Source organism: Pezoporus flaviventris, unplaced genomic scaffold (assembly GCF_033815535.1).
Source record: "Pezoporus flaviventris isolate CSIRO_AGI_PZ_B2104156 unplaced genomic scaffold, CSIRO_AGI_Pfla_v1 ptg000035l, whole genome shotgun sequence".
In the NCBI taxonomy this organism is placed as follows: Eukaryota; Metazoa; Chordata; class Aves; order Psittaciformes; family Psittacidae; genus Pezoporus; species Pezoporus flaviventris.
In genome coordinates, this window is record NW_026892583.1 from 6,912,537 (window position 1) to 6,933,606 (window position 21,070).

A 21,070-nucleotide genomic window follows, 5' to 3' on the forward strand; every position below is an offset into this window, starting at 1 on the left:
TCTTAGAGGACATTTCACAGGTGCCTTGCAGTATCCTGCTTTGTAAGACTGTGCCTTCAGAGAGCATCCTCACCGCTAAGGAAAGACTGGACAAGACTACAGTCCCCTCCAAGCACCCCGAAAAGCATGTTAGCCCCACCAGCACTCGTCTTTTCCTTCTCTTACCGCATCTTCCTGTAACGAGACGACTTCAGGCGCCTAGCAGCAGGCCAGGCGGTCACTACAACCACCAGCACCATGTGCAGAAGTAATCAGGCACGACAGCTGACCCCCCTCCTCAGGCTTCACCGCAAATGCATCACGGGCAGCAGGAGGCGGTTAACAGCGACGGAATGACGCCCGCCTCCGAGGGAAAAGCAGGCACCCGTGTCCCGTCGGCACCGGCTGAGGGACCGGCGTCTGCAGCCCCGACGCTGCTTCTGCTGGGGCGCGCGGCAGCTACCGCGGCGGACGGGCCCCCACTGTGGCACCACCGCTTGGCTTCAGCAGGGAGAACAGCGAACGGACAGCAGCTAGCGGTTCCGTGCCTCACCATGCAGCTCGGCAGGCCGGCTCCTCCGCGCCCTCCCAGCGGCCACTTCCGCCGCCAGAGGCGCCGCAACTGCTTCACTTCCGAGTCCGCTCCTGCGCCATCACTGCCGAGCAGGACGACGGGGTGGAGACAGACGCGGCCGCTGCAGTCCAACACGGGAGCGGGCAGCTAGGAAGAAACAAGTCGCAGCCTCTCCGGAGCGCGGGAGCGAGCTTCCCGCCGGGCCCATCGCCTCTGTCCGCAGCTCACCCGCCCCCCGGAGCAACGCCGGCTACTCCTGTTCTCTTCCCCCCGCGGCCTAAAATGGGAAAGAGCCCGGCACAAAATGGCGCCGGGAGACTGACCGCGGCGCATGCGCTCTGTCTGCCGCGGGCAGCCTCCGCAGAACACCGCGTCCATCCCCCCTCTCTTGTCCCCGCCCCATCGCGTCTCTAAAAGAAGGCCAGTACCAATCACATCGCGCCCTTGCTCTTCCTGTCACCCGGTTGCTGCCAGTCACCGCGCACAGAGCTACATCCGGATCCAGCACGTACCAATCATCTGTGGAGGGACGCTGACTTCACTTCAACTTCCACCAATCAGCTAGAGCTCTGAAAGATAGCCAATCAAAAGTCTCTGTGGCTCTACCTGCTTCGACGGCTGGCCAATGCCCTCTGCCAGCCGCCCTGTGACCAATGGGGGTGCTGTCCGTAATGCCCAATCCAGGCGGGGCAGAGCCTCCAGGGCGTCACGAGGGGACCAATGGGAGCTCAGGCAGGACCGATTCTGCTCAACAGCTTGTTATTGGGCTGGTCGCTGGTGATTCGGTGCGAGCCCGGGCTGGGGGGTGGAGCGGGGCCGCGCTCAGCCGCCGCCGCTGCTTACGGGACTGTCGTCGTCTCGGAGGGGGCCGCGGCGCTGGGACCAGGCCGGGCAGTACGGGTCTGTCCACTTCGCTCCGAGTTTCTAGGTAGGAAGCAGTGAGGGTGGCGGGCACTTCAGCAGCCGCAACTCTGTCGCTGTCCCGGGGGAGGGGGCGCGGAGCGTCCCTGGGAGCTCTCCCCCTTATCCTTCCCCCCCCGCCACCACCACCACTAGCGCGCCTTTGCACTGTGTGAGGGAGCGCGGAAGCCCGTCGCTCCCTTTCTGACGGGGACTCCTTTCCCTACGGAGCTCCCCCCCGTGCCCCCTCCGAGCTCTCCGGCTGCCTCCCCGCCACCGTTCTTGGAGCTGCCCCTGCTCTTGGCGGCGAGGACCGCCCGCCCGCCCTCCATCCGCAGCCACTCAGCCGCACGGCGCCGGCCCGCCCCCGCTGCACACCTCCCCCCGCTCCCACCCCTGGCCGGGGGCCGCGGAATCCCGGCGGCTGGTAGCACGGCTGGCCGCGGCGGGTGTGCGGGGGGCGCGAGCCAGAAGTGCGGCCAGCCGGCGGGGAGGGGGCAGGGAGGAGGGGCTCCGTGGCGCTTCCCTCCGCGGGCCGCAGAAAGTTGCGAGGGGCGGGGAAGACGGCGGCGGGCCCCCACGGCGGCGAGCTGCCTGTGCGGGGTGGCGGTTTCCTCTCCCGGGCCGAACGCGCTCCCCGGTTCCTCCGCCCTGAGGCGCGGAGCGGGAGCAATGGCGACGTGACACACCGAGGGGCCGCCGGGCGGGAAGCGGCGGGCGACGGCTGCGGCCCCGTTCCCTCGGCGGCCTGGCGGGGCTAGGACGGACGGACGGACGGTCGGCGGTTCCCGCCCGCCGGCGTTTGTCTCCCCTGTCAGCCCGGCCTTTCCTCACACAGAGAGAGACCCACGCTCTCACGGGTGAGCCCTCAGGCGCTCCCTCCCCCCCCCCCCCCCTCTTGTTTTGCAGTGTTTTCCCGTGTGCTCGCGGGGAGGAGAAGCCTTTGAGCTGGAATCCCTCACATAACCTTTAAAGATGAAGGTAGGCTAACTCCGGAGTAGGGAACGGCTCCCTTTCTCTCTTCACAAGCTGCTCTGGCAATTTCATTTTTAATCGCCGGTTTCGATGAGCAACAGTAGGATAACGCTGTCTGGGGTTTCGGTGCACGCTGTGTATCCTGTTTGTGTTCTTTAGCTGAGGTGTGGGTGAGTGAAGCTCTTACCATCTTGCAGGAGTAGTCTGAAAATTCACAACGTCTTTGAATTGTTGTCCTTTGGGCTGCTGTCTAAATGCTTCCTGTATCAGCAGCCTCTGTTTGTAAGTTTGCAGTACCACAGCTTTTGTCCTGCCTTAGCTGTTCCCGTTTCTTTTTCGGTAGAGGCTTAACAATTGCAGTGCAGCTTAGGAAAGAGAAAACTTTTTTTTTTGCCTTCAGAGTCGAAGAAATAAAAGTAATTAAAAAAAGTAGTTAAAACACTAAGTAAGAACAGAAAAGTAGTTATTTTATATGCTATGATTTCCTTGATGCCTTGATAGACATTTTCAACGTGGTCGTTTTACCCTTGTTTATCAATTGCTACAAGCACAATAAAGTGAAATGTTGAGTAATGAAAGTCCAGACTAAGGAAAATATGATGAGAAATACTTCTCTCTCTTAAAATGCATAATCAGTTAAGCTTTTATAAGGCATTTTAGAAATCAGAAACACTAGTTAACAGCTGTTTGAAAGATTACAACAAAGTTCTCTAGAGTCTCCTGTTAGTTGTCAGGAATAAAGAATCCTATATGTAGAATGTTATAGACTTAAGTAGCGGGATGATAGCAGTCTCGAATATTTTCAGTAATCTCTGTCATTGGATTGCTGTTAGCTGAGAAAAGTACAGCCTTTTTACAACTGAAATGCTCTCCTTTTATATACTGTGTAGGAATGACTTGACTTAGTAGTCGTTCCTGTACATTATTACCCTTTTTAAATGGAGATGTTTGAAATATCAGTTTAATACCCTCAAAGATATTTCTGGGAAAGTAATTAGGCTGGCAAAATTGTGGGAAGTGTCATCATCACTGGTAAAACAAAACTTCCTGTAGCTTGTTTGTTGGTTTCATTTTCTTTTTTTTTTCCTTCTAAAGAGCAGTGTGATTGCAGTTCCTAGTACAGACATTGTTACTCATGTAACAGTCAATAGATCTGAAAGCTTAGATGTAAAATTAAATATATAATGATGCAACTGAAAAGAAAAAAAAGAACTAAACTTGTTCTTATTTTCTTCTTAATAGGCAGCAGACGAGCCTGCCTACCTGACAGTGGGAACTGATGTCAGTGCCAAGTACCGTGGTGCCTTCTGCGAGGCAAAGATTAAGACGGTGAAAAGGCTTGTGAAAGTCAAGGTACTAGACTGTGGTTGTTGCTGATTTTATTAAAGCTTTGTGTTGAAAAGACTGTCAGAGAAGATTATCCTAGTCCTGAAGATTTGGAAATGTTCATCACCTCGCTATAGGAATTTTAAAAAACACTTGCATGTTTTTCATATTTTGGTGCTGGGTTTGAGATTGTTTTTTGTGTTGTTTTTTTTTTTTTTGTGGTGGGCTTTTGTTTTATTTTTTTTGGGGGGTAGGGGTGTTTCTTTCTTATTTTTGTGGGAGTAGGTTGCAACAAGAATGAGCTTTCACATTGCCTATACTTGCTACTTCTTTCCTGATCGCAGTTGTTTTCTGTTTATCAGTGCATCAGTTTCACAGCAGTCAGTTTTGATTTTACAAATAGAGGATTATGGCTTTACATGAGTAATAAGAGCAACCTCTTCTGAAGCAGAAATTCCATTTCATTCTTATTGACGTTCTCAGTTTGGTAGCTTAGAACTTAAGAGACAAAACCAAAATAAGTAATAAGTCAACATAAAAAAAAAGTAACAATTAGTTTCTTAGACCAGCTTTTAAAAATGGCCAGGATAACATCTCTTAAAGTTTCGAGTATCTTGCTGTTGCTTCTAAACCAACATGCTCTGGCTGTAGCTGAGTTTCTACCTGTGCGTGGTACTGGCACATAATATTCATTCCCATTTACAGGTGTCACACCAAAACAACAAAAAATGAAAGTCATTATTTTGGTGTTACAGTACTGTTGTAAGTATTACCATGGGAAAACAAGAATAAAATACAGTTAAATGAAAGTTAAACATTCAAAGTAAACAGAGAAATTGTTGTACTACTTTATTTTGTCAAAATCTTTCCACTTCCTACTCTCATCTACTGTCCAAAATGGGTAAATAAGTCATTAGTGATTCAAAACCCCTTAACATAGCTGAAATCTTCTTTTAATAACTACACATCTGAGTTTTCATGTGCTTTAATGCTTAGATCAAGTGATCAGCCTCTTCAGTTATGAAGAGCTATATGAGCTATATGTGATATATCTCATATATATATATATATATGTGATATATAGCTCATATCACTTTATTAGAGTGCTTTACACAAATAGGAAAAAGACCCCAACCCCCAAACAATTCAGATACTGGAGTCTTTTGCCCTGTTCTTAATGAGTACTTTTAGAAATCTGTGATGTCCTTAGAAACCTGTGTTAATAAGAAGCTCCATAGGAAGCAGGGAGCTGCCCATCCTAGTCTGACATCCTTGATTTTGCATCTGTGTCTTTGGTCTGATAGAGTATTTGAACTGTAAGAGGTGTGAGTTTCTTTGTCTCATTAGAATCATATGCTTTATGACTCCATGATAAGATTTGGAATATATGAGGCTGCTGTGACTTGGTGGAAATTCGTGTCACTGTATCTCAATTATATTGTAACAATTGAAGTTTTAACAAGGTAAGCCTGATATTGTAATTAAGAGCATGTAGGCACACCCCGACACACTTGCCAGAAGTGCAGAGTCCAGAAACTCTAGTAGTGTCTTCCTGAGCAGCAGGACAACTGTATCCATCTCAGTGCGATAGAAAATGTTAAATAAAATTTGAATGAAGTATGTTACTAACTTGAATGTGTATTAACGTTTATAAATACAGTGTAGACTATGGTTGGGGGATAATTGAGGGAGCCAGAAAACTGGACATCTTCAGAAGTGGAAAGGAAGCTTCTGGATCTTTTGATTCCTGAAAAGAAACAGGAATTTTGGATTATTTTTTTATTTAAACACCATGGGTGTCTTTGTGATAACAAAACCTGTTAACAGTGTTGACATCTAAATATCCATCTTTTATGTTTCTAAATTGAGTCTGTAGACTCAGGGATTCAAATTGCTTAGGCTTACATTAACTTCTTTATGTTAACTTCTCAAATGTAGGATTTTAAAGGGAGAAGTGTAGTTTACTGATGCTGTAACTGATCCTTACCTTCATTACGCTTATAGTGATTTGCATCTTTGCCATAAAAACTTTCTCTGGCTCAAGGTAGCAGAAATGGTGGTTAGCTACATGATTTTTTTGATACACATTTAATAAAAAAAAATTATTTTGGTTGTAGTTTAGTACTTGGCGTGTTGTCAATAAAGTGCTACAGTCGAAGTAGAGAGAGGAAAAAAAAAGGCTGCTTAATCTCCTGATCTGGAAGCCCAGTTCCAAGTGTGACCTGGATTGAATCAGTATCCACACTCACATCAAAATATGTTTGCTTTGCCTTGGAATAGCTGATGTTTGATTTGCCCTCTCTAAGTATGATGTTTGATATCGAATATTAAGAGTAATATTTGGGGCTCCCTGTCAGTAAAACAAGTGTTTTGTGTTTAATAACGTTTGGGTCCATTTGATTTATAAAGATTTTATTTTCCAAATTGTTGTTATTAATGCAGTTTCATATGCTTTCTGTATGCTATCAAAAATAGGATACATGTAAGAAAGTTCATTAATATCTTTCAGGTGGTCCTGAAGGGGGATAATTCAACTCAGTTGGTGCAAGATGACCAAGTGAAAGGACCTCTAAGAGTATGTACATTGCATGCTTTTTTTTTTCTCCTGTGCTCACATAATTTGTAAAATTATTAATTTTAGTGCTATTCTACAGAATTTGAATTAACAGGAGGCTCATCGCTTTAATTCAGTTGAATTCTGAGTAGTCTTAACTCTTGCAGCTTTTAGAGGCTGTTTATACTTCTCCATGTAGTATACTTCATACAGTTTTGCATACATGATTTTTGTAGCTTCTTAGAAGTTATAAAACTTCTTGTAAGTAACGAAACTTTGAAACTTCTTGTAAGTAATCGAGAACTTGATTATGAAGTTCAAGCCTGCTAGGCAATAGTAAATTGAAGTTAGTTTGCTCTAACTCCATTTTTAAATAGTTGATGTATTTTATATAAAAACGTGTATTGGTTTGTGTTTCTGTGATATGTAATAGTTGTCTGCTAAAATACATAGCTGGGTTACAAAACGCCAAATGTGAATAGAGCTCTTTTGAGGAGATCCCTTTTTCTGTATTTGTCTTTTCTCTGTAGCTATTGCAAGAACGCTAATGCATGTAGGCTGCTACTGAAGTTCTGACAGTGATACATATAGCGGTGGTTAAATTGTGGGACATAGGAGGAATTGCATGCATGTCAGTAATAAAGTAATAATTACTTTGAATATTTGAATATTTATTTCTAATTAGCCTTCATGTTATTTCTTGAGGTGATGTAGATCATGCTTAGGTGATACGAGTTTCTTACTGCTTTACTGTCTATTTCCTGTTCAGCTTGTGTACTTAAGGACCTTTGTTCTTAGCAGCTAAGTAACTAAATTTTACAAAGCAACATTTAGCTAAAATGAGTCTTAAAAAAAAAAAAAAAAGGCTGGCTTGCTGGAAGAATTAATGCCTCCATGGGTTTTCTTCATTATGAGATTGGGATTACATGTAACCTTGAGATACTCCTTTTTGCAGGTTGGTGCAATGGTTGAAACCAAAATGCCTGATGGATCCTTTCAAGAAGCTGTTATCAGCAAATTGACAGATGCTAGTTGGTATACTGTAGGTGAGTAGCCACATGCTTTAATTTATGATCTGTAATCTTTGAACAGTCTTTCTAATTACAAGTAATGTAAGTAATTAATTACATCTTGTATTGTAAGACCTGAGATAGATTTTTGGAGGGGCCTTTCTTAAGTCTTCCAGATCTTCTTTCCTTTTCCATTTAAAACAGAATAATAACTACTTGATGTTCAGGGACGCTGTTGCACAAGTAATTGCAGAGCTGAGCACTCAAGTTTTATTTGCACAACTGATGTCAGTTTCCTTCACTGTAACTCAGAATAATTTTTGCAGATTTTAAGACTAAGCCTTGTAATTGTACTTCTAGCTGAAAACCTGTGGCATGTAATGAATGACTGAAATGCTAGCTTTCTTTCACTAAATGGAATCTTGTACGCAAAAAAAGCATTGGTAGTACCACTGCGTTCTGAAGGAACTCCTTTTTTTTGTTGAGGTTTGTGTTTTATATGAAGCAATGGAATATGAGATCTGTTCTTTTTCAGGAAAAGAATCGACACATCATAGCTTACAAAGGGAGCATGAATTTATAACATGAATTACTTTTTGCTTTAAAATAATTTTCAAGCTAGTTATATCTAAAGTGAAATAGAAAGTTACTTTGTTTATCATGTTCGAGGGTCATGTGCTTTTTCACTTATGCAAATAGAAACCTCAGAATGCAGGGTCAGCAAAATTTCTATGTTGAACATGAATTCATTGCAAGTATTTGAATCAGGGCTTTGCAAGCACCTGTCTTTTTTTTATTTTTATTTTTTTTGCACAATTTACAGCAGTGGGGCATTATGTTCACTAATAGTAGTGTAGAGGGAACATGCTCCTTTTAATTGTCCTGTACATGTTACTCTTCAGCATTGCTTTTGAGATCAGTACTTATAAATTTAAACTGTGTTTCTTACTGGCTGCCTTGTATACTGAATGTGTTCAGCTGTACTTTGTGTTCTTCCATACATTCCTGAGGAGTCCTCTCTCACACAAAGTACCAATTATTTTGATTCATTAACCATTTTTTAAGTTATAAAGAAGGCATTTTCAGTAATCTAATGTTTCCATTGCAGTAGATGAGGTTATGTCATCTTTGGTGGGATCAGGATAAGGCTCTTGCTGCAGAGAATTTGGAAGGATTTATCACTTTATGATTATCATTATTACTGCATGCTTTAAATATAAGCCCGTTGATAAAGCTCACTCAAGATTACACCATTGCTGTAAAACTGTAAATTTAGCTGTAAAGTTGTAGCATATATAAGGTCAGGGGGAAAAGGAAGGATTGTTTTGGAGTGCAGAAGATTTAAGATCTGTGTGGTTTAGTACTGTGGTGTGACATACTCAGTGAAGAGCACAGTATTTTTTATGCTGCATGAGTCTGCAATGGTGACTTAGATTCACCTTTCTGATACAGAAGAGATAAGAAATACAGTCTTGTAGTAATAATGCCATGATTTATGAATTAGTATTTCATTATAAAACTCACTTATTTTAGTTTTAAAGTAGCATTTTTAGGTAATTGTTTGAATTTGGACGAGAAGATTTACATCAGTAAACCAACACTACATATTGCTCCTTTAGTGACAGAAAAAGCTTTCAGTTAGTAGTTGATAAAAAAACATATTTGTCGTCTTACATTTGACAGATGAACCTTAAAACCTCAGTTTTGGGGGCGTGAATTTTGTCTGTTTTTTCTCTCCCTTCCTGCCCTCCCCCTTTTCTTTTGAGCAATGCACTTCTAAAAATCTTTACTTGAATGGTGAATACAAGTTCTGCCCTATATTAGTGGATTGTTCTTTAGGTATAAGAAGTTGTTGAACTCTCCCCAGTAATGTAAAAGAGAAATCATGCATACCATGATTTTTACTGTATAGATTTATTTTTTTTTAAAGTGCAAAACCTTGAACCAATGGATTAAGTTATTACTGTCATTTTCTTTCCCCTAAAAATATTATTGACAGGTGGAACAGGTAAAATAAACGTATGTTTTCCATATGCAAATGTACTAATATTGTGGTATTTAAGTAATCTTACCATAAGTTAACATGTGGGGCTGTAATATGGCACATAAAGTATGCATACCTATGACTATGAAAATACAGTTGTAACACATTGGAATTATGTTTAGATTTTACAAGCTTTTTTTGTGAGTTGTATGTGGTGATGTGCTGACTGGTGTTGAAAGCACAAGTAGCATTGTCCAGAGTAAGCAGATCATGAAGCTTGTGTCATTAAAATGGTTATTTTGCTTTTAAAACTGGGGAAATATTCAAGGTTGAGTACAGAAACATTGAGGTGTGAAAAATAAGCCTTATCTTTTGCCTGCTACTTCCACTGTAACATAGAAAGTTTGGGGTATATATTAGGTGTATGTTTATGTTGCTGTGAAGCAAAGTTGAATTGGTTCCTTTTAATAGGTGGTGGCTCGTGCTACTTAGCAGTTCAGTCAAAGCTAAAGAGTTGAGAGGGAAGTGGATTAAACAGCTTTCAGGTTTCTAGAATGTCTTCTTGAATGTGGTCAGGCTTGAGATGGAAGGCACAAGGGAAAGCTTGTGTTTTGGTAGGATGTGCTTTTCCTGTACTATTTTTTCAGTGTTATGTAGCATCTCTTTCTCTGTGATCTGGAAGTAGACTGATGCGGATAGGAAAACCAGGAATATACTCAGACAAACATTTTCAAACTATTAAGTACAGTTACCTAAAAAAATCCACCAAAATGATCTGCATGAATGTCTAGCGAGAAGTAATAATGTTCATTTTTGTAAATTAGGTTCTCTGTTTCAGATAGGTATCTAAAGAAGAAAAAAAGTCAGCTGAAGCAGTTCCGATTTGTTCGATAAGGTGACCAGTAGAAATGCTGTGTTGAGTTTGCTCACTTGCCACCAACATAATAAAAAGAGTCACAATGATGATCAGTTATTCTGTTGTAACAGTATCTCTTGAATATTAGTAGTGTTCATGTGGCCAAAATAAATAAGGATTTATTTTTATTGTAGCTGCCATGAAGTCACTTTTTCACCTGTTTTTACATAGTAGTGATGTTGCTGTACCCATTTACTTGTACTGACATTTTCAGCTGTGATTTGGAAATACTTTTGAAATTAGTTTTGAAATTCAGCTTTTCAGTATAAGTAGGTGAAGAAACAAAAGCTGTTTGGAGTGAAAGTTTAACAGTGTCTGGAAGATGCCATTGCACCAGTCAGCCCTCTCATCTGCTCAGTTGAATATTAAGTGGGATGACAGTAATAGTGGTTTAAGTTATTTGGATAGCAAATGGCTCAGATGGACTCCATGATCTTAAAGGTCTTTTCCAACCTAAATGATTTTGTGATGCTATGATATTTTAATCTTTAAAGTGCAATTACTTAAACTGAGTTAATTCAATTTACAATTTTTAAAGTGCTGCATTGATGCTTTTGAAGTGCTGAATATATTGCTAGGTGATAATTGCATGGCATTAGATCTGCTTTCAGCAGTTTGAATTATGACATACTTAGCATACCATCCATGTGATTCTCCGTTAACTTGTAAAATGGTTCAGGTAAATACTGAAATAATGCCTGAAAAAACTTGAAAAAGCAAAAGGAAATCACAGCCCCCACCTTACAGAGTACATAGTTATGTTTTTCTTCTTTCACATTCTCTCTGGAATCTTACAAGCATTACCAGAATTTCAGAAAACAGAAATCCTTATGCATTTTCTTTAAGGAAACACTTTTGTATCAGTTCTGTAGAGAACTAGAAGTGATGTAATTATGAAAGTGAGAAATGGTATTTCAGTTGAGCAAGCATCTGAAGACTTGCTGTTGGAACAGCCTTTTTCATTGCCCCATCAATAGGAAAGTGACATCTGTCTTGTCACAAAGCTCAGGTCAATAATCTGTATGTGCTTAGATCTTATTAAGTATATGTGATTTAACCGTATCTACAACTTTAAACAAAGAAAACCTCAACAAACCAACACATCAGATACATTGATCTTTGTGGCTTGTCATGTCCTCATGTCATGAAAAAGTTTTTAAGAAGAAAAAACATGTATTAACTTTTAGTTAATTTTTCCTTGAAATGGGTAGGAAATACGGAGGAGGGGAAGAACAAAAGGTATTTGCAGTTTCTACCGGACTTTGCTGTCAGCAGTAGGGCTCCATATACTGGTTAGAGTGAAAGCAAATGTGATTCCTCACTTTTTGAGTGTTATGGCTTTCAGGCTTCACCCAGTAGATTTATGTTAGAGAAGATGTGTCTTTTTTCCTTTTAAGTTATGGAATGGCAGAGTAGTAAAGAAATTATTTTTCTCATTGCTTTTTACACTGCATGAGTCTGCAAAGCCAACAGAGCTCTTCCTTTTTGGCTCTAGCACTGTGTTATACATCAACAGGGCCCAACCTTGGCTATGCTGTAAGCCAGCCACTGCTTCTGAAACAACTCTCTGAGTCACATACCTTTGCTTGTACTGTCTTCAGCCCAAAGAAGTTGTGAGTGCTCCCTCCTTGGCAGTGGTCAAGGCCAGGTTGGGTGGAGTCTTGGGTGACATGGTTTAGTATGTGGTGTACCTGCCCATGGCAGGGGGGTTGGAACTAGATGATCTTAAGGTCCTTTTCAACCCTAACTATTCAGTGATTCTCATGTGGTAGTAACTTCTCTCATACGGTCACTGTGGCAGTTTCCAGGGAATGCAAAGTGAGTGTGTGCTGAGAGGAGTTAAGATATCCAAGTGCTTATCCTTGAGAAAAGTAGAAGTTTTGGGTAGTCTGTTTGAGTTGTTCTGGAAATGAAGTGTAGTCTCAGCCACCAGTTGCATCACTCTGCAGTACTGGGCTTAGGAAGGCAAATGACAGAAATGAAAGGTACCGCTTTTTTGGTTCTGGTCCTCCTTCAAGTTGTGTGGATTTTGAAAATCCCAGTTCATAATTCTGAGAATGTCAGAAAATGAACCAGCAGTTATGTCCTAGGACTTTCAGGAGCAGGGTTGCAAACAGGAGCTATTTATAGTCATCTTTTTCTATTTTTAAAAAGTTTTCCTCTTCTGATGCCTTGTGAAGATACCTATTCTAACAGGAAAAATTGACATGATTCTGGCTTCTCTACAACTTTAAGCTCCTAACATGTCTTATTCCTGTGTGAAGCATGATAAAAGCTATCACCTCCCACCAGTGAGTTGTGGTGGCGTGATTTCATCAATGCCAGGGGGTTGTCTTTTCATAACTTGAAGAACATGCACATTGTAGTATGTGCAAGGCACTAGTCATGTTTGTGTGGCTTGTTCAACCGGTTCTTACCAGCATCCTGTTGAGTTCTGCATCCCAGAAGCATCCCAGCACTTCATCTTCAGACTGTGCATGTGTCATTTAGGAATCCAAAACCACAAGTCTGACAGGGGAATGGTCCAGTTGTCTACACTTCGCTGGTGCTCTGTACCACCCTCACCCACCATAAATTTATTCTTTTCATCTCTAAAATATTGCTTGGCTGAACTTTAAGGAAAACCCTGTATTTGGAGTCCTTGTACATGAAGTCCTTCCATGTAGTTACTGTTGTTCAGGTGCACCTGTGACGTGTAGAAACTGCAAGAGCTGTGTTGGTTGCTTTTGGGCAAATCTAAAAAAAAGATTTTGTGCTTACGTGCCAGGTGACTTGCAGGTAGTGGGATAGATGTGATGGTGAAAAAGTTTATTAACTGAACCTTGTTACCAATCAACTGGATAGAACTTTTGGTTATAAAACCACCTTTATTGCAATGCGGACTGAGTGTTAAAAACAATAGTAAACTGCATACAAACAACACTGTAGGGAAGGCAAGGAGGTAGAATTTTTTTCTCTAATGTCCTTACATGTACAGTAGTAATATTACTGTGGCATTTCTGAAGTTTCAGGCGGTAGGATTTTGTAGGGAGATAGGATAGTCTTCTGTGAGTAGACTCAAAGGTTGTACTTGTGCATTTTCAGGAATATTTCATACAAACTTTCTAGCAGAACTGAAGCTTATTTAAAATCATTTCCTTTTTTTTTGTTAAACTGAGTTCTGCAGTTTCTCCAGTATCGCAGTATGCTTCAGTATCTTGCTCTTGAGCCCTCTTAACAGTGGTGAATCAGTAGTTAGTACAGTTCTTGTCAACAAGGTTATTCAGTATTGCATGACTCTTGGTACTTTCTGTATTGTTTCCACAGCTGAAACCCACAAATCTACGGAACTTGCACACATTTATCTATATATTCATAGATAACATCTCTGGTAGTTTGCAAGCAGCTACTTGGTCAGGCAGCTGGTGAAAATAATTGAGTGCACATAGTGACACTGGGGCAATTTTTACTGCTTGGTACATACTTTGTCTTGGTAGATTTAAAAGTTTCTGAATGGGATGGGGAATGAGAAAGCAAATAAACAGCCTTGAGGGTTGTTTTCCTTATTCACCTGTCTGTTACAGGACTGCCTTGTTTTATATTATATATTACATATTCTTACATAAACTTACATGTGTGTTTCTTGCTCTGTGTACAAGTAAGTGTTATGAGGATGTAATCACTAGTGTCCTGCTGTGTTCTCTTTTTTGTTTTTTTTTTAACTTCATTTTAATCTTAAGGTATTTATAAACAAGTTATAGTTAAACTGATCTGCAGTATTTTCTGATGAGTTTCTTCACAGTTCCTAGAAATGGTTTTGATTTGTGAACTTGTTAACATTTGTTATATAAGTAAGTGAGAACTGATGTTGAGATAGCATTTCTATGAGGGCAGGGTTAGGTTTTTTTTAGGTTTTTTTTTTTTTTTAAAAGCATATAAGGGCCTGCTACAGGCAGGGAGTGGAAAATACCTGCTAATCAGTAGTGAGTTGAAAGTTGCACTGTTTAATGCATTTTTATGGTACTCAGCTTTTAATCTAGGGATTTTTTTTCTAACTTTGGCGAAGTATTGCATTGATTCTCACTGGGAAGCTTTGTTTTTGTTTTTCTGTCATAGCTTGGGCTTGCTAAGGCTTCCACAGACAGGGGGAGGGGGAATCAGTTCTGTTCTTTTCCTGTTGATACTGACAAGATGAGATGCAGCAAAATTATTAAAATATCTGTTCTATTATCACTGTTAAAATATGTTCCATACAGAGCATATTGAACTCCATTCTTGGGACTAGAACAAGCATTGTGATGGAGACACTTCTCCAGGTTGTGCTGCTTAGTCATCTTTTTTCCCCTTCTGTCAGTGTTCGTCATGCAACAGCATATTTGGAAGAAAGGCCTGTGGCCAGTAGAAATGCTGCTTTTCTTTCTGTCTTTCCTACTTCTTTATATTGACTTTTAAATAGTAGTGTGTAGGTTCTTGGCTAGTAGGTATCATTTTTTTTCCAGAAGTATTTACTGAAGTAGTCAGCTGGCACACCCTGTTTCCCCACAAGTACATGCCTACTACAAGATTAGGCAATGGCAGTACTTAGAGGCCTTATGCTTTTTCATACTTGTTTCTTTGGAAGGACAGGGTTGTAAGTTTCTCTTCTGATGTAAATATTGTGGCTGTAAATTCATCCTTTGACTGCATTATATGTTTATGGGGAAATACATCCCTGTCTTCTCTTCCTGTTTTCCTTCCTTTAACACAACTGGTACTGTCCAGTAAATTCTTTCTTATGGAATATAACCTATAGAATTTCTGCTGTAGACCTTTCCTGAAGTTGGGTGATAACTGCTTCTTGTATGAGAGAAAGTACTCCATTATCTTGGAAAGAGTGGCTTTCTTTTCAGGAGCAGGAAGAGGGGTTTCAGAAGGTGTTTTGGGATTGGTGTTTGTTTTCTTTTTTTGTAGTCCACCTGTTTTAGTTCTGGAAATTGTAGAGTGGCCTGGCACTTTTTCCCTCTACAGCAAGGCACAAGCAGCTTTTGTAGAACAGGCCAGTTCTGTACCTTCACCTAGAGAAAACAGAAACATGGCAGGAAAAGGCTTGTAGGAAGAGGGCTGCTTTTGAGACATGGAGTAAATCTGTCTTCATGTATGAGACTGGGAATAGGACTGAAAACATGAGTGCCAGCTCTGAAAGCTTTCATTGTCTCTGGGTCTGGGGAGTAACAATGAAAACTTAATTACCCAGCATTATGTATTTTTAATTCCACATTGTTTTGTCCATCAAAGTGAAATATAAATTTATAAAGTTGACACTTCTGCAGTTGCAGTTACATTTTCAGTCTATAGTTTCCTCATATTGGTTGCAAATATCTAATTTTGTGACTGTCAAAGTTCTAAATTAACTTGCATGTTTGTGATTGAGGAAAGCAGAATATCTCATGCAGTTCTTAATTGTCATAATTTCCTTACGTATCCTAATTGGAGTAGAGTTTAGTGTGTTTCACATTGTATTTTACTTAACACTCAAAATTTATAAGATTTATCTTTTAGGGATGAAAAAATGGTCTATGTCAGCTGGCTTATGAATGGTTTGTTTGATTTAATTTTTTTTTTCCTGTACTATAGTGGTTTTAATTAAATAGAGCTTCCAAAATTGGAGATAAACTAAATTTATTTACTTACTGTCAAGTATTGTGTTCTGTTTGCTCTTTTCAGTAAAGTTACCTGTTGAAAATCAGCAGCCGTCTCCTATAATGATGCTTTGTAAAAATTAGTACTTTGATTCTGAATGTGTTTGGCAAAAGATAAGGGTGGTACATCTGCTTATAAGTCTCTTGAGAGCGATGAGAAATGGCACACACTGTAGGGTGCACAGAACACTCAAAAATCCCCCAAAACCAGAAAACACAACCAACCAACCCAATCACCCTAAAGCTTAAAAATATGCCCCTGAAATATTGTTATCAAAGTGTGCGGAGAGCTGCTGAGTGACAGGTTTGGAGTGTGTAATGGAACTTTACTTTCAGAGGGGTGGCAAGGATATAGATTTTTTTCATTAATGTAAACCTATGACAAATAAACCTGTGACTTCATAATTCTTTTGAGCACTCTGGTGTTTGCACTGAGCTGATCAATGGGTGCCAATGCTGAATTAGTATTGCAGAGGGGAAGAGCGTATACTTTGTTTTCCCATTAATGTGAAGTGTCACAGCAGTGGCTTTGTGAGCGGTAAGCCAACTAGAAGATTTTGAGACTAACATGCTGATGTTGAGGTTGATGGATCTTACTGGTATCGATATTTTAGAAGTTTTGAAAATACTATTAACTAGTACAGCTAATTAGGCATATCAGTATCTGCCATTCTTAAAATATTAGGCTTTTGGTGAATGGGGGGAAAGGTTAGTTGCTTTGTATGTGCAAGTATTATAAAATAAGCCATTAAGATAACTCAGTAGTGAACCATACCGCAGCAGTGGTACTCTGAAGATGGAGGAATGTTAAAGCTTATCTTATCAAGCTTAATAAAATTTTTGTTTGTACCTTTCTATATAGTTTACTGTTGCAGGCTATGGTTCTAATCTAAGACTATGAAAATGTGACTGTTCTGTTTAGTTATTTGAAAAATGAAAGTGCTTTTCTTGCTGCAACCAATTGCTGAAACTTAACAACGTATATTTGATATTCACACTAGCTCAAGAGATCTCTTAATTAAAGTATGTCAAAATCATCATGCTGATATGCAGAACACTTGAAACTCCTTCCTTCCCCCCCCCCCCCAAAGTTCACTAGTGGACAAAGCACATTTCAAGTAGTTTAAATATAGAGTAGTACTCTGCACTTTGACCTCATACAAATAAACTTCTACCTTACTGGAATGCCAAACTGCAGCCACCTTGTCTGTACTCTTTGAAAGGGGCCTGTTCAGCACTCGCAGTCTGTTGGTAACATAGCACTGATGGTGTAGCAAAAACTTCTGCGAAGTCTTTTTCTTTCCACTTAGTGTTTTTTTGGGTGCTTGTTGTAGCAAGAGGGAGGATTAAAAGGTAGCATAAGTAAGGAAGAAATGGACAGGGTAAAAAACCCAACAAACCCCAGAGATTGTAACTGGTGTGCAGGCAGTAGCTATGGTTTGAAATGTGCAATGTATTGATAAGGATGTCTAAATTAGACTGAAATTGTTGCATCCAATATCCTTACTTTAATCTCCATCTGAAAATGTTACCTGTTGTGAAACTGAATCTTGAATACCATCCTTAATTTTGCTTGTGAAGTCACATTTCGGAGAATATTCTGGATTGTGAGATGAGTAGTAGACTTGTTTTGTCAGCTTGGGAAAGAGATCCAATCATCCTGTACCAATTGTTTTCCTTGGCTTCATACTAGTTTTTGATGACGGTGATGAGAGGACCTTGAGACGAACTTCGTTATGTTTGAAAGGAGAAAGGCACTTCGCAGAAAGTGAGGTAAGACGATGATGAATATGCAGTAGAAACTAAGTGGTTAATTTATATTTTTTTATAATAAGAAGATAATTGTAAACTAATTTTGTTTCCTGTTTTTCTATGTAGACACTTGATCAACTGCCACTAACCAACCCAGAGCACTTTGGAACTCCAGTTATTGGGAAAAAGTCTAACAGAGGAAGAAGATCCTCTCTTCCTGTGTGAGTTTTGCTAGTGCTCTGTTGCTTTCCTTTAGTGTGCTTTGCCAAAACTGAAGTAATGCCACTGAATGGTCTGAATACTCTTACGTGTGAGTTGAATGCACAGCTTATGGACTTAAGTAGCTCGGTTCATGCAAGCATATTTGTATGTTAGCACTGTTATGAAATTGATGGAGTTTTGCTTGTAGTAGCCTTAAGTTTGTGCTTTTTTCATATAATAGGAACTCGAGTCAGAAAATGTAGGATTTTTAACCTTTATACTGGACAAAGTATGAAAAAAGTTTTAAATTTCTGGGGTAGATACTGTTTTCTTTGTTTCATGTCTGCGCAATCAAATCCTGATTTATGCCTCCAATTTCAACATGATGCTGTTGCAAAATACTACTACTTGGAAAGAATTTCTACAAAATTCCTCTTACTTAGTAAGTGCACTTAATATTTAGGTGTATTTCAAGCGATTTCAGCTTTTAAAATTATCATTTTGTTTTTGAAGCTGTGTAGAACAGGAAAAAAGATCTGGTTGTAAGCTGTATTTGCTTTCAAATATTAACTTCAGACAAAAACTTTAAAATACTGTGTGTTTTAATAATTTAGTACTGAAGATGAAAAGGAAGAAGAAAGCAGCGAAGAAGAGGATGAAGATAAAAGGCGTCTAAATGATGAATTGCTTGGCAAAGTTGTGAGTGTGACTTGCAGTTCTGAGAAGGCAGACTGGTATCCAGCTTTGGTAAGTTGCCTGAGATGTTGACATCTCTAGTGTCATAGTATAACTGTCTTTTTAGACAAGAGTGTCATCTGACTTGCTACAGTATTCATGTAGTGGTTTTCCTGGATAGAGTGGTTTGTACACTTCACAACTTTTCCAGCAGTTGCAAATGTACTCAGGCTATGCTCTGCTGCCCGTATTTGTAAAAAATACAGATTTTCTACAGTGTCTTTGAAGAGTTTGAAAGCAAAGATTAACATTTATGTGTAACCTCTTAAGTCTTTCAAAACTGCACATATAATGATTGATATGTAATGATATTTTTCTTCTAAAAATAAGACACATTAGGAATTGCACTCCAGGGCTGTTTAAGGCCAACTGGATTTATGAATTTTAATTGCAGTGGAATTTTTTTGTATTTAATGATTGCCTTTTCCCTTAAACTTTCCATTTTATGAAATACTAGTTGCTTTCATGCTTGCATTTACATAAATGGCCAGTTACTGTAGCAGTAGATGGTGGTTATTGTTTTTATTTTACTGTAAATATAGGATATAGCTGTTTATTGCAGTTGCTGTTAATAAATATATATTAAATAAATTCAAGTACAACTGGACTTGTACTGCAGAGGTAAACACTTTGCAGTTTCGTCACACAGAGGAATTTACAGTTGCATATTAACAGTTGCTTTCATTAGTAATCTTTCTGATATTGTCAGGCAAGCTCAATACACATTTTCTGTCATCCATCAGAGGTGTCTTGGAGTTTGTTTTTTTGTCAGTGTGGATTTTTGTTTCTTTGGTTTTTTATGTAGATCATTGGTCAGAATGGGTTCACTAATGTTTGCATATTTTATTTACTTAATTGTATATTCTAAAGTCTTTTATTTTGAGTCTTCAGGATTAGCTCAGCTGTTAGAATGTCCTGACTTAGTTTAAGATTTTATTTCCCTTTGTGAATCCAGGATCAAGAGGCAGTTAACTACATGGCCAGTTATCTTCTCTTCCTTGAAAGAACAGAAGTGTAATGTAGAGTGAATAGTTGACACTGGCTTACCCAGCTGTATATATCTCAGTTTTAAATGTGAATTCTGTCATTGTTGTATGTGCTGTGATTGTTGTATATGCCTCTACTAATGACAGATTTTAATTTACCATGGCCCCAACTAGGGGACTAAGTTACTGGAGGACGTGCACCTGTACTGTTCTCTGCTGAAAACCAGGAATGTCTTATCTTGACTTTTGGGGTAAAACTTCTGACTGGGGTGGCACAGCTCCCACTGTATCCTTGTAGACCCAGAAGTTCATGTGCTTTTGACACTTTGTGTGTGTATATGGTCTAGAACAAAATGTAAACTTGTTCTGTTTGTGTTAATACAAATACTGCAAATGCATTTATATTACCTTTTTAGACTTAAGAGATGATACTGCTGTGGAAGGATGCACTGCTGTCTTGGGTTCCATGCTGTCTTGTATTATACACACCTCAGAAAAAAACCCGTACTACTTTCCCCTCAGTTTGAAAGCTGGTGTCAAATAAGTGGGTCTGTGACTTTTTAAACAAATGCTTTAAACAGGTTTTGTGTGAACAAGAAAGGAAAAAAAGCAGAATGAATAAACAGGAATCCATGATGTCGTCCAATAGATGAGTTTTGAGTTTACAAATGAAACTGCAGATTCTTGTGGCTTGTTCATAATAAGTGAAGCTCATAGTTTGAGATTAACTGCTTGAAATTTGTCATTGTTGGCCTTAGTAATACAAATTGGAATAGGTTTCTTTTCTCAGAACTGGAAATTATCATAGAAGAAACAGGAAGACAGCAGTTTTCCTGCTGTGCCTTTCTTTCCTTTCAGGATCAGCTTTTTTATTTTTTTTTTATTTTTTTTATTTTTTTTTAAATTATTATTTGCTTTAAAAAGTGGTTTTTTGAAACTTCAGGTTGTGTCTCCCAGCTGTAATGATGACGTCACAGTGAAAAAGGACCAGTGTTTAATTCGATCCTTCACAGATTCCAAATTGTAAGTAATAGCTTACTTTCATTAGATGTACATGGGAGGAAAATGCAAAACTAATTACACATTACTTCTGAAGGCATTATTCCTTCCATAAGGACAGAGTACATTTTTGTGTAAAGTTGGTTGTACACATTTGTCATTCATAATCCATTTCAAGTTAACTGCTGCTGTGTTTACTTGCCCACTTTTACATTGTGAGGTCTGGTAAGAGTTCATTGGATTACTGAAGTTTCTGATGTTTCTTTATGAAAAAACCAAAAATCAACAACTTCAAAAACCTCCAAGTGTTAACACTTTGGATGACTCCTGTTCTTTGAAGCGTGAGTTTTGGTTCTAATTGGTTCCCTTAATGTCTTAATTATTTCGCCTTTATGTCTGTTGATGTAGTTTGGATGTCTGACTCATTGCCTTCAGTGCCCGATGTCTGTGACTGTTTAAATAGCAAAATCTAGAAGTGTTTAATTTACTTTTTTAATAAAAAAATGAATGTAACATAACTTT

At 39.6% G+C, this 21,070-nt stretch overlaps 1 protein-coding gene across 4 annotated transcripts in view; it reads left to right on the plus strand.

Moving 5' to 3' along the window:
* The first annotated feature begins 1,002 nt into the window (after window positions 1-1,002).
* The window catches only part of ARID4A (AT-rich interaction domain 4A), a 49,933-nt gene continuing 29,865 nt past the window's right edge, over window positions 1,003-21,070 (plus strand). For all 4 annotated transcript variants that reach the window (XM_061462415.1, XM_061462417.1, XM_061462416.1 and 1 more), the window contains exons 1-9: window positions 1,003-1,481; window positions 2,363-2,434; window positions 3,671-3,781; window positions 6,264-6,329; window positions 7,264-7,354; window positions 17,569-17,648; window positions 17,754-17,848; window positions 18,443-18,575; window positions 20,493-20,572. In XM_061462415.1, the coding sequence (XP_061318399.1) occupies window positions 2,429-2,434; window positions 3,671-3,781; window positions 6,264-6,329; window positions 7,264-7,354; window positions 17,569-17,648; window positions 17,754-17,848; window positions 18,443-18,575; window positions 20,493-20,572 (662 nt within the window). In that variant the 5' untranslated portion in view covers window positions 1,003-1,481; window positions 2,363-2,428. The remainder of the gene's footprint in view (window positions 1,482-2,362; window positions 2,435-3,670; window positions 3,782-6,263; window positions 6,330-7,263; window positions 7,355-17,568; window positions 17,649-17,753; window positions 17,849-18,442; window positions 18,576-20,492; window positions 20,573-21,070) is intronic.